Source organism: Urocitellus parryii, chromosome 6 (genome assembly GCF_045843805.1).
Source record: "Urocitellus parryii isolate mUroPar1 chromosome 6, mUroPar1.hap1, whole genome shotgun sequence".
NCBI classification, from domain to species: domain Eukaryota; kingdom Metazoa; phylum Chordata; class Mammalia; order Rodentia; family Sciuridae; genus Urocitellus; species Urocitellus parryii.
The window spans coordinates 96137845-96152312 of record NC_135536.1 but is presented as its reverse complement, the minus strand read 5'-3'; the positions used below and the strand labels follow the sequence as shown (position 1 = coordinate 96152312).

The 14468-nt window shown below is 35.3% G+C and overlaps 1 protein-coding gene across 1 annotated transcript in view; it reads left to right on the top strand.

The window, feature by feature from the left end:
• Atp8b4 (ATPase phospholipid transporting 8B4 (putative)) overlaps positions 1-14468 on the top strand; it is a 205962-nt gene that overhangs the window by 122686 nt on the left and 68808 nt on the right. The window contains exons 14-15 of the mRNA XM_077800146.1: positions 1563-1728; positions 9066-9254. Coding sequence (XP_077656272.1) covers positions 1563-1728; positions 9066-9254 — 355 coding nt within the window. The remainder of the gene's footprint in view (positions 1-1562; positions 1729-9065; positions 9255-14468) is intronic.

Below are 14468 nucleotides of genomic sequence, written 5' to 3'. Positions count from 1 at the left end.
TAGAGGGAAGGGAGAGAACCAAAACACAGAAGAATAAAGATAAAATGGAAGGTTAGCTGGCAGAAGCAAAATTTAGGCAAGTAGTTTCTAAGGAGAAAGAACAGACAATTATAAAAGAAATATCAGACTCTAAGGATAAAGAGGAACTGAAAGCTTTCCGAAGAGAGAAGTGTCTCAAACTATGAGACAAGTAGGAGGGAAGAATAGAGGCATTTTCAGGCAAAACGACTCAAAATATTTACTTCCCATGATCTTTTTCTTCTGCCCCAATAAAATAAAGAAATGGATTAAGAAAGGGGATGGCAAGAGATGAAGAAACCGACTCCAGCCCAGGAGGATCATTGAGGGAAATCCCAGGGTGTAGCCCAGTAGCAGACTTGGCAATCATACTTGAGTGGACAAGGCCACAAAGACCCTTATAGTCAAGTGCACTTCTGACCTTTTCTGTGAGCAATATTTCAAATCCATATTATGCACACTGCGTGTATTGCTTTTAGAGTCAATCCTTAGACCAGTGAGAAGGATTTAAGTTTGGTTACAGTATGGGGTCTGAGTGTTTTAAACATCTATAGTGAGCTAGAAAAAAATACGAATGAGAGGTTGGAAGAGAAAAGAGACATGAAGAGGAGGTGCGGGTGGGTAAATAAGGGAATGTTTATAATTGATGAACTCAAACAAAACAGAGGTCTTTCTTACATTAAAGTTACAGAAGGAACCGGTAGAGACATTAAAACCAGGAATATATGCATGTCATTAGAAAGGGAAAGGGAAAATGGAGATGTGGATTTGAACTAACTCTTTAGCTGTGGAAGAAAATTTTTAGATAAGGTCTAATACTTTTAAATCCAAAAATAGTGACATAAATGCATAATTTAGAATTCCAGAGGTTCATCTGATGTCCTGGGGGACACAATGTGGGCTCTGTAGCTGATAAACCCTTAGAAGTAAGTGTCCAGAGAAGAGCCTTCTGTAGGTTTGCTCCTAAAATAGATACAGGTTCACAATCCTTAATCTCCAACTTGGGGACTAGATGTATTCAGAAATTCAGAACTTTCTCGTTTGAAGAAAGATACTGTGACGTGTCTGCCATTATATTATGCAGTTATCTCCAGTAAGACCTGAGAAAGTACCTAGTAATCAAGCACATTGGTAATTTTGTATTGGAAAAATATTAATTCACAAGTATTAAGTGGGCTAAAAAAGAAAGCCTATAATCAGACACATGCTATTCCGGGTCAGACATTGTTGCCAAAGTGAGTCAAATGAGTTCAGGTTTTGCCATTAAGTAGATTTTGTTTTCTGGGATTTTTGTATTTAGCATTTGAACATTGTAGATTTTTCTTCTCTGTATACTTTTGGTACATTCATTGCTTTGGTGCAGGTTCTGAGATGAGAAGATTACATTTAACAGTGATGATGAAATAGCCCTTTTAGCACTGGGCATTTGAAGCTGCAATATACAAACACTAGAAATACTTGGAGGAAGTAATTTAACATTTTAAAAGGTTGTTGTTGGAATGAGATGTATAGTTCTTTTTGGTATTGTTATTGTTCTCCTGCAGAAAAAAGAATCTGTGGATTTTTCAGTCAAATCTCAAGCTAAGAGAACATTTCAGTTGTTTGACCACAGTCTTATGGAATCTATTAAGCTGGGAGATCCCCAAGTACATGAATTCCTTAGGTTACTTGCTCTCTGCCACACTGTAATGTCAGAGGAGAATAACACAGGTAAGTGAAACATATGGCTGAGTGGTGAGTCTTGTTTTTAAAATAAAAATTAATGTTAAATTTGAAGGATTTTGAATTTAGGCTGAAACATTGCATAAGGGGTTTAACCCTTTACTAGCTTTTCTTTTTATTTGTTTATATCCCGAATGCTTTTTTAAAATATGGGGATACTAAAGAAAAAGAAATAGTGTCAATGGAAAGGTGAGGACCCAAATATGCCAGTCTAAGGGGATGAAATATTTCTTATAATTGAACACCACATTTGCCTCTGAGCTTCGGGTACCCAGAACAAACACAGAAATACAGTTGAATTACATAGTCAAGCATGTCTAATAGATGCAGAGGCCCACCAGGCATATGCTTAGAAAGAATATTCCCATTTATAGCAGCATAATTTATAATTCACAGCATAGCTAAGCTATGGAACCAATCTAGATGCTGTTCCACAGATGAATGGATAAAAAAAAATGTGGAAGATATATACGATGGAGTATTCCTTAGCCATAAAGAAGAATGACATTATGGTATTTGTCAGTAAATAGATGAAACCTGAGACTATCATGCCAAGTGAAATAAGCCAGTCTTAAAATGTCAATGGTTGAATGTTTTCTCTGATATCAGGAAGCTAATCCAAAATAAAAAAATTTTTAAAAAAAGAAAGACAAAGGGAAAAATGGGAGAGGGAATTTCATCAAAATAGGGGAAAGATCAGTAGAATGAACACAGGGGATTGAGAAGAAGGAAGAAGGGATGGGAAAAGGGAGGAACAGTGGAATGATTCTGATGGAACTTTTGTATGTGCATGCATGATGTGGCACGGCGGGTCTTGGCGTTGTGTTTATACACAGGACACTAATAAAAAAAGAAGCAGATTCTAAATGGATCGAAGAGGGATCCATGGAGTGGAGGGAGCACCGGGAAGTGGGGTGGGAGGGAAGTGCTGGCCACTGAATTGGAGTGGGTTGTATTCCATGCTTTTGTGATTATGTCAGGGTGTTATCCTGGTGGTGTATATAAATAAAAAGAATAAGTAATACTAAAAAAAGAATCTTCCCCAAATAGGGATAACTTTACATTAATATTAGAATACTTTCTGTCCCCATACAAGCAAGTTCTCCTACTTACAACATGGTTGTTTGAGACTCAGGGTTCAGAGAATAGAGCAAAAGTAGCGGGACTACTTTAAATTTTGAAGCTGTGAGGTGGGTAGATAATGTTACATTACATTAAATGAAGCCCTATCCATTCCATTTATAAGTTTTGTTTCTTTCAATTACCAAATATCGAGAAATATCAAAATTACTACCCAAGTAATTTCAACTAAAAAGTGAAACATACATAACTTATAAGTATGTGTGTATGTGTACATAAACACTTCTATACAATGACATGTGGTTAGAGGATGATTGTGTGTGTGTGTGTGTGTGTGTGTGTGTGTGTGTTTATTATTTGCTATTTTCTTCCCTATTGGGACTACACGCAAGTCCTAGTTTTGTCCTTGATGATGCTAGATTAACCCATTCCTCAGATTTTAATAGCTTTGGGATTCACATAATTATATTTGTGACTTGAACCAATCGTTATGATATTAACACCAATAAGGAATGGTTATATTTCCATCTGGGAATATGCCTTTAAGTAAGTTTCTTTTATCTCTGCCTTTGAGTTTATTTCATTTCCAAAATTCTATTTTGTTTTAATAGAAATCTGTTTTCCATTTAATGTTATGATATTCTTTAGACCTCTTTGAGGATATTAATTATACTTAATTTAAAATTTTTGTTTATTTGGTTAAAACACTCATTTTATCAAGTGTTCTGTGTTTTTGAGTTCTGTGTCTGACTTTCACGTTGTTCTCAAATTTTGTGGTTGTCTGCTCTTACTTGTGTTTGAGAACCCTTGTTTGGTGAATGTAGGCTGTCATGTAGCAGCTGTTTCCTGAGACGTGCAGGAGAAATAGCACCTTGTGGTTTGTCTCCTGAGATTCCTGACACCCCCAGGGGATACTATCTTGCTTTCCAGATAGGGTACTTAGCAGTCTGTCAGAACCCCTATTTGAGACAATGTTGTATGTAAATTTGTTGATGAATTCCTTCCCTTCTCTTCTTTCTCTTATCCTTATGGAACTCTGAAGTTGCCTTAGGTTCTGCTCAGTTTTGGATTCCAGTCCCAGGATTCAAATCTTGGAGACTTCTTGAGGTGAATTGTATACTTAGTTTAGAAGAAATTATATACTTAGTTTAGAAGAAACATTTTCAAGGTTTTTATCCTGGGACAAATAATTGTTCCAGCCTGTTATTCAGAGTAAGCTGGCAGGGGGAACCCAAATGGTCCCTGAGTGCTAAATGTGATTCTTTAATAAATTTTACTAATGATGTCCTCATGACTACCTCTGTTCTTCTCATTTGTTGGCTGAGTTTGGAGAATCTATGGGGATTGTTTAACCTCTGTGTTCATTTTTCTTTTGCAAATGTTTTGAGCTGTTTTTCTCTATGTTTTCCCTTTGTTGATCAAATCTACATTTTATTTTCCAGAATTTTCTCAAATTTGCAGTTTACTGAGAATATTCATTTTTTAGTATCATTTAATTTTTTCAAATTATGACATAATTAAATGTAATAAAGTGTACAGATAATGAATGTATAGTTTGATGAAATTGGACAATTACACAGGCTCTTATAACCACCATTCCTGTGAAGATATAAAATTCTTCCATTACTCCAGAGTAACTCTTCATGTCCTTTTCCATTCAGTGCCCACAACCCCTGCCCAATCAACTACTACCCTGGCTTCTATCATTAAAGATGAATTTTGCCTATTTTTGTACTTCATACAAATAGAAACATACAATGTACATTTTTTTGTGTCTGGCTTCTTTTACACAGTGTACTGTTCTTGTCATTCATCTGTGTTGTTATATTGGTTAATAGTTTATTTTTTATAGCTGAGTAATATTCTATTGAATGAATATACTATAATTTTTTCCAGTTCTCTGTTGAAGCATATTTTGGTTGGTTCCAACCTTGGGCTTTTGTGAGTAAAGCTACCACACACACATTTTTATGTCTTTAAAAACATTTGTTTTAATTGGGGGGGAGGGGTAAGTATTTAGGAATGGAAATTGCCAGGTCATAGTATAGATATATGTTTAGTCTTAAAAACTTCCAACTGTTTTATAAAAATGATTGAATAATTTTACATTGTTTTCTCATCAATGTAGGAGAGTTGCTGTATCTCCACATGTTAACCAACCCTTAATGTTATCATTTTTTAAAATGTTAACCATTCTAGTGGATATAGGTTAATAGCCCTTCTGTCATTTAAAAGGATTATTGAAGTGAGGAGAGTTAGATATACATATCATTTCAACTGTTTCTATTTCTTGCTTTGAGATATCAAATTGTAAGTGAAGGATGAGTTACTGAGTAAGGAAAAATTGTACTTGCTTTCCTTTAGAGTTTTAATTATGGGATATGTAGCTTAAAAATTAAAATAAATCCACATATGTTAAAGTACATTGAAAAACATAGACTTTTCTGTATAAATGTTAGTTATGAAAAAGAACAGAACCCAAATCTAACACACTTAAATTATATGATTATATAATTTTATGGTTGAGAGTATTGCTTTTGAGTATGTGATATTTGTTTCATGAGGAAGTTATTTGGAGAAGTTGCTGTTCTCAGTTTCTTTACCAGGATGAAATTTCCAAAGTAGAAAAATGAAAAGTCCAAGGATATTTTCTTATTTTCTAGTGGATGATAATAAAAGAAATGTTTAAAATTAATTTTTTTTCTTACTGCCTCACTGTTTTAATCCTTTAAAATTTGTTGAGCTTTACTCTATCTATGGCCTAGCATATGTTTCATTTATATAAATACTTAATGTGTGCTTGAAATGAAAGTGTTTTCTATAGTAATTGGGTACTAGGTTCTAAATCTATCCAATAGATAATGTTTGTTAATAGTATTATTCAGTCTAGTTCTCTCTGGATAATTTTAACTACTTGAGTTCTCAATTAATGACAAGATATTAAAATCATTAATTATCATTGGGCATTTTTATATTTACATTTGCAGTTTTACCAATGTTTATGTTTTAAGTTTATATAAGTAGTCATATAGTCATTAAATTAAAATCTTTATCAATATATACCAATCCTCTAATAATATTTTTGGTCTTAAAGTTTATTTTATCTTATATTAATATAGTTATAGGTGTTTTCCCTTTGTTAATATTTGTATTGTTTAGCTTTTCCACCCTTTAATGTCTATCTTTTTCCCCAAAGGATAAATGGAATATTTAATCCATTTGCCTTCAATTATTGTTGATATATTTAACTTTTAAGTATTGAATAGGCAATTGTTTACATATTTATATTTCTTTCTACCATCTCTTTTATATTTGCCTCACATGTTGTCTCTTATTCTCTTCTTTTTTGGAAATAATATACCCTAATTTGTGTTCTTTTAGTGGTTATCCTAGAAATTATAGCATAATTAACTTATAAAAGCTTAAGCCTTCTTTTGAACAAGGCAAGTATCCTTTAATACTCTTCAACCCTGTCCTGACTTATATAATATACTTGTTATATGTCCTTGTCATGTATTTTAATTTTTTCAAACGCACAAATGTTATTTTTGCTGTTTTCATAGTTAGTGTTTGATTCATTTTATATGTTTGTTAGTTTCTATGTTCTTCAATGATTATACTATATCTCATCTATTGACTTAAAGTTTACATTTATAGCTATGATATTTTTTTAAAAAATTATATCACTTGGGATTCATTGAGATTCTTGAATCTGTAGAATGTTATCTTTCATCACCTCTGCAGTGTTCTTACCCATTATTTTTTCAAATATTGTTTCTGGTCCATTTCTTTGTCATGTTGGGTCCTCAGTGTTAAATATTTTCATGCTATCCTTTATACTTTTTAACTATTCTCTTATTTGCCATATCTTTATCTGTCTGTAATATATTCCAGAATTTTATCTGTTTTTCCCCAGTCCAATAAATTCTTTCTACAGTTTTTTTTCCAAATCTGCTTAATCGCATGCCTTAATTTTATACCTTGAAGTCTATAAAATATATTGCATGTGCTATTTCAGATCACTCCAATATCTAAGCTTTTGCAGGTCTTATTCTCTCTTGTCTGATGGTTCTCATTGTGTCTCACTTATAGACATTTTAATACTTTTTACTGTGAGCTGACATTTTTTTTCTTGGAATTTATTTGTAGAAATTCCTTGGGTCCAATTTGTTCTTCTACGAAGGATTTAAATTTGCTTTAATCAATGTTCTTTTAAATATTTTTTTGTATTTGTAGATGGACAACAGGCCTTTTTTCCTTTGTTTATTTTTTATATGGTGCTAAGGATGGAACCCAGTGCCTCACGCATGCTAGGCAAGCACTCTGCCACTAAGCTATAGTCCCAGCCCACTTTAATCAATATTTTAATGCAGGAACATCTCAAACTAATTTTTCAACTTGATTTTGTTTTTAGGCCACCTGGATATTGTGAATTCAGGAGGAAAATATATATAAGAGTTGGTCTTTGATAATAAATTTTCAGATTTTTTCCCTTCTCTTTATAATTAGGGTTCTAGATAGGCAATTTTCATTGTACCTCTTCTTCAAAGGGACACAAATTTCTAATTCACCCCTATACTGAGAGAGTAGTCTTTGGAGGACTCAGTTTTACAAGGTGACTTCTAACCTTGGGTAGGCCCTAGCTATACCTTTTCTAATCCAACACTTGAGAAACTGAAAATCAATGATCAAATTCTCCTGGGTCAAGGAGACTCTGTGGAAGTGAATGCCTGTAATCCTAGCTACTTGGGAGGCTAAAGCAGGAAGACTGTAAATTCAAGGCCAAGTTGTTCAATTTAGCAAGACGCTGTGTCAAAATAAAATTTGAAAAGGACTGGGGATATAGCTTAGTATCAGAGTGATTGCCTAGCATGCGTAAGGCTGCGGGTTCAATCCTGAATACAGAAAAAGAAAAAGAAAGAAAAATTTTAGCTTTCCTGATTTGGAAAGTGCCCTCAAAGCAAAAGCTGGCTATAGTAATTCTTTTTTTTTTTTTTTAAATTCTATATGTTTTATTTTTCTCAATATCTGACCTAAACAATTCTTGCTTTCCAGTTAATGGATATATTAAAAAATATTAAAATCATTTTAGAGTTATTTGCAGAAAAATTGGTTGGTCCTGGCATCCCATTCACCATGTTGCCAGGAGTAGAAGTTATATCAGTTCATAAGTAGAATAGTAATTGCTTTAAGTCTTTTCCTTTTTTTGAATTTCAAATATTAATTCATGACTACTGTATCAAGTAAAACAATACAAATCAAAGGTTTACAAAGGCAAAGCAATCATCTTTCCTAAACTCTTCCATCTCATCCCTGCAGAGGTAACTAGTGATAACATTTGGTATATATAATTTCATTTTTTGTAATGGCTCATATGCATATATTAAGAATACATGCTGATGAGTAGGGATTTTTTTAAACAAAAAGGAACCAGAGTGCATACATTAATATCAACTTGCTTTCTTAACAATTTATCTTGAACATCACTATAAATTGGCATACATGAGTGTAGCTCTACCTGCTTTTTCTAATTCATTTTTATAACCATTATATAATTTTTATATATAAATTTAAAAGAATAGTTTAACTTTATTTGTTATCTCATTTTTGTTTCTCTCTTCTCCTCTCTTACCCCTCCTCCTACACACACAATATCAAGTAACAAGTATTAACAAGCTGGTTTGATTCCTGACATTTCAGTGGGTTGTTTTGTATTCAATCTCATAAAATGGTCATTAGTGGCTACCTGAAGTGAAATTCAGAATATCTGCTCCCTCTCTTTTTTGCTGTGTGATCTTGCCAAAAATCATATAATCTCTTTCAGATCTAGGTCCCACAGGCATAAGATGGAAATAATAATTTAATAATCTTTACCTCAAAGACTTGCCCTGAGGATTATGTGAGTTAGTATATGTTAAAATATTTCAATTTCATTTGTAGTCACTAAAACACAAAAGGGTGGTCTCTGACGTAAGAAACTTATAGAATGTGGAGAGCAAAAGCCAGTGGATATTTTGCTACAAGATGACAAGGGCTGAATGGTGCTATGCATGAAGCTTTGTGCTAACCCAGAGGATAGACACCTGGTTCAGCTGGTGGGGAATTAGGAAGATCTAAGTGTAGGAAAGATTTTTAAAGCTGACACTTGAGTTGGTCATTGGAGAATGAGTTGGGATTGGCATTGGAATTCTATGATTGTTAGAAATTATTCTCAGTATTGACACATTTGTTTCTTTCCCTTTTAGGACAGCTGATTTACCAAGTGCAATCACCTGATGAAGGGGCTCTAGTAACTGCTGCTAGAAATTTTGGGTTCATTTTTAAATCTCGGACCCCAGAGACAATAACAATAGAAGAATTGGGAACACTAGTCACTTATCAATTGCTTGCTTTTTTGGATTTCAACAATATCAGAAAAAGAATGTCTGTCATAGGTATGGTTGGTACCAGATTATTTTTGATCTTTTGACAGTACTATGGTTATATTGATGCTTTTCAAAAATTACTTCACACTTGGCTATATGCTGAGAGTTATTTTTGTGAAGGAACTCCTGTGATCTTCAACTTAGCCTCAAAACTGTAGTAATACATGCCTAATGTTTATCATTTAGTGTTTACTGTGTGCCCAGAATTGTTCTAACTACTCTACCTGAATTAACTGATTAAAATGTCACAATAACCATAATAAGGTAGGTACTATAAATGTAATGCCTGTTTTACAGATAGACATAAAGAAGCAGAATAACTTGCCTAAAGAGGCAGACTGAGAGTTCACACCCAGACAGTATGACTGCAGAGTCCATTCATCTTATCCTTCATAGTACTGGCTCAGGATGAGTTTCTGAATTGCTTGACATGTGCTAGCAATAGCTCCTCCTCAACAGTATTCATTCTCTCTGTTCAACCCATTGTTGGAGATGATCACCTAACACTATTCAGCACCACAACAAATCCATGCTTTCCTAACTCAGTGCTCTATTGATGCCCTCAAAGATATACTCTATCAATGTACTGTTTTTCCCATATCGGAGAGATATCTTTACTGATTCTCTTTCTTGACCAGAGAACAATTGCTCTTTTTCCTTTTCAAACTGAAGGTTCTTCCTGGTGCCTTTGCTATCCCTGATTGTTTCCTTCTTGCTTGTGCCTTTGATTTCTCCATCACTGGCTCCTTCTTTCATCCCACAACTCTACCATCATCCTGTTTCCTTAAAAATATTCTTCATGTTGTGATGTGCACTGAGCCCACCAGCCCATTCTTCTGCTCTCTGTCACAGATGAATTTCTCAAGGTCAGTTTGCCCAGTAGGGTTAGACTACTGTTTCCTCTGCACAAAAAGGAATATCTTTTCAGATATTTCCATAACCTTTCAAAACTACCCATATATTATTTTTACTTATAAGCCTGATAATCTTTTATATTACTGTTCTTCTCTTTTTTTCCCTTTATTTTTTGCAGTACTGGGGATAAACCCAGGGCCCATGCTTGCTAGGCAAGTGCTTTTTACCACTGAGCTACACCCCAATCTGATCTTCTCTTGATACTCCTTCTTTTGGACTCTGTGACCTCTCTGGCTCTAGGTTATCCTCTAGTACAGCATTTTCTTTCTCAAATTCCTTTACTGTCTGCTCTCTTTCATCCCATTTTTTAATATTTGCATCCTTTTCTTTTACTTCCTGTGTTCTTCTAGGACAATCTTGACCACTCATGTGGTAGTGGCTATTGGTTGAATTCTGTGACCTGCTTATATACTTCTTCAGCTTCATCCTCCCTCTGAGGTCCAAACACACATTGTTAGGCATCTCCTGGATGCTATCAATGGATTGCATTATAGTTATATAAAATTTTATGTCAAATATTGAACTGTCTCATGACTATTATCCTTCCTATAGTTTGAATTAAAATTAATAGTTACCTTTTACTAAAAACCTGCCAGTGAACTGAACACTTTATAATGAATTATTTTATTGAATTGTTGCAACAGTGAATTGCCCTCATTTAGGATATGGGAAATTTTAAGTAGCTTACCCAAGATTGTCACACAACTTGCCATTTAGCTAGTCAGATACACAGAAAATATTTGAACTCGGGTTTGTCGTCTTTACAGTCTGGCCTCTTAACCTATTGTAGGTAACCTTCATATTCTTTGTGCCCCCTAGAATAATGGTTCTCAAACATTAATTCCTATCAGAATCACCAGGAGGGCTTGTCAAAACACAGGCTGTTGGGCTCCAGTTTCTGGGTTCTGATTCAGTTGGTTCAAATTTGCATTTCTATCAAGCTTTCTGGTGATACTTGTGCTACTGGGCAGGGGACCACAGTTTGAGAACCACTTGGCTAGACTAATGTATCCTCAGATGATAGTCATTGTTTTTCCTAGATGTTTAAGGCATTTCTTAAAACTGATTTCCTTTCACCTATTCTCTTAATTCAGCACATCTCTAGAATCTTGTTGTCAACCTGTTTCTAAATCTTTCTTCCACAAAAGCATCAGAGTAATGTTACCAAAAACAGTCTCATAAACTACTTCTTATTGTAAAAATCATTTTTTTTCTCTTAATTCCTAGTACTTAAGGGTCTAGTCCCTACTTGGTTATATTATTGCAATATCTTTAAAATGTTCCCTTTAAAATAATCCTGTGTGCTGCCATCAGGGTACTCTTTCTAAAACATAGTCCTGATTTTGCTACCACCTACTTAAAGAAGCATTGATGCTTTCCCAGAATGTAAAGCATGAAGTCCTTAGTGTGGCACACAACATTATTTGCAACTAGACATCACCTATTCTTCTTCTACTTTCCAAACTTTGAGTTCCAGCCTCACTAGACCGCACCATTTCTGGGATGCTTTTATAGTTCTATACTCTTTGCTCATGCTATTCCCTCTGTCTAGAAGTCTTTTCCCCTACTTTTATTTATTGAAAATTCCTTTCATCTGGTTAAAATATTCAATTCAAATATTACCTATTTATCTTTTCCTAGTCTCCAAATAACTCCATCCTCTGGTGATGCCCAAAGTGTTTTGTTCATAACATGAATGTGACACAGGTCCCATGACACTCATTATTATCCCAATCAGTACCTTGTGTGCAACCTGAGGGCAGGTGCTGTGCCTTAGTCTTCTTACACTGCTCAGGGCCAAGCACACAGCTTGGCACTCAGTTAAGATTTTTTATAAATACTTGTTAAGTAAAATTCAACCCAACACTTTGTAACTCATGAATATCTTCATCAGTGTTTAAAGGCAATCTCTAATGTGGAAAATGTGTATGTATGTAATGTCAGGGTTTGGGGTTTTTAATGGAAACTAGCCCTGAGAGATTGCTCTCAGTAAGTAAAAACCAAATGCTATTCGAGGATATTTATTTCTGCTTTTTTTGATGACAGGCTGTATATAGGCTGCCATTGTCTGCCAAAGAACACACATGCTGCTTTAAGTCTCTAGGTGTTGGCTTAATTTTGGTGTCAGCAGGCTACCTGCTATTTACAATCTCAGGGGAGGTATTACTGTTGCTGGTTTGGCCCGGATTTGATTTCTCTTTGCTCTGAGGGTGTTGACAAAAACCTAAGATTGCTACACAAGGACACTTTTGGCTTTTCCTCAGCCTTGGTCACCATTACAGGCTGTGGAGAAATCACAGCCTAACCACAAACATCAGATGTCTGCCTTAATGGATTCCATATGAAGTAAGGTAATGCTCCACCACAGAGGATATGGAAGCTTGCAGGCTTTACTTTGGTTCTGTTTGGTTTTTAATCAGGAGGAATTTGAAAGGGACTCTACTAGGGTAGAAAAGTCTCCATTTGATAACTAGGCAAGAAACAGTCCTAGTCTCATGATTGTCATGTGGCATAGTTTGTGGCGACAACACTGTCCTGAAGACCCAGACATTTGCTACTGCTGCTGTTTCTGCTTCCTCTCCTCCTCCTCCCCCTCCTACCCTTCCTCCTCCTCCTTTTCCTCCTCCCCCTCCTTCTTCTCCTCCCCCCCTCCTCCTCCTTTTCCTCCTCTTTCTCCTCCTCCCCCTTCTTCTTCTCCTCCTTCTCCTCCTCTCTCTCTTTCTCCTCCTCCTCCCCCTCCTCCTCCCCCTCCTCCTCCCCCTCCCCCTCCTCTTTTTCTTCCTCCCTCTCCTTCTCTTCCTCCTCCCCCTCCTCCTCCTCCCCCTCCTCCTCCTCCTCCTTCTCCCCCTCCTCCTTCTCGTTCCTTTTTCATCTTCTCATAATCCTCTGCCTTCATTTTTACCCCTTATCATTCATCAAATCATCTATATATAGTTTTAATACCACCAAGTCTTCCATTCTGGGGTAAGAACCCTGATTTAAATGATTCTGATTTCTATAGAATTTTGTTAGAGGGCAAAAAATGTATTATATTACTAAACATACAAATCTCATTATATCATTTTGGAAGCACCCATTGTACTAGTTTGGTAAATAAAAATATAAAGATAAAATTCAAAGATATTTAATAGAGATAACTGGCAGATAATCATTAAAGCAACCTTTGGCTCCTTGAAAAAACCTTACAAGATCTTTAGACAAAGGTTACTCAACTTCACTTTATACAGATGATCAAACAGTACAAACCAGGGTGCCGCAGGACAGGCACCGCTCTCTGTAGAATTATTCATCTCCCTTTCCAGCGCTCCTGTTACATCTATCTGGAAGTCATATCCTATTTTTCTCTTTCCTTTATGTCAAAAATATATAACTATTGCTTTCAATGAATTTTGCCCAAGTATAATTCATCTTAATTAAGCAAATATTTATTAAGTACCTACTGTGTTCTAAGGGAGAATGTGAAAACCTGAAGCAGGCTCTATTTGGCTACATTCGGGGGAGTATGATGAAGAAGAGTAGGCATAGATGGGAAAAGGGTGGATTTTGATGAACTTTTCATAGGCCATGTTAAGGAGTCTGAACTTGATCTAGGACAGATGAGAGATACTGAAAGATTCTAAGCATCAGTGTCAAGATGATGCTGGCTGGAATATACAAAAGAGTTTGGAAGGAAGCCAGAATGAAATGAGTAAAATCAGTTCAGTTAATGTAAAAATCCAGGCAAGAGTGAAAGATGGCAGAGAGAAATTCATGGCTCTAGTGGGATTCACTGGTGGCAGGGGTTGGGAGGAGCTATGAGTAATAATGTCCATATTTCTAGTTTAGAAGACAAATGGATAGTGAAATTGATTACTGAGGCTACAGACATAAGAAAGATAGTAAATTATTGGTGGAAAGTAAGTCTGTCCAGTTTGAGTTTGATGTGTTTGGACACATCCAAGAAAAGTTCAGTTGGTAGTTGAAGAAAGTGCTGAAGATGGTTTTGGGCAGAAGAGATCTGTCTGAGAGCAGTCAGTCTATAGATGGAAACTGGAGCCACAGATATGAAGTTAATTGCACACAAAGAATATAAAGAATGGGAGGAGAAATATACTCTGTAAATCTCTGATGAATAGAGATCTGTTGATTATTTAAAGGGCAAGCAATAGAAGATTTATAACTTAAAAACTGTGACCTTTGTGCAGGCCCTGGCCATATGTTATTTTGTCCTTTTAAAATTATTATGTTCTTTTTAATTTGTTTTGAAAAGCTAACTTCTGAAACGATGAAGATTTTATTGAGTTTCAACAGAAATGACCAGTGGTCTAG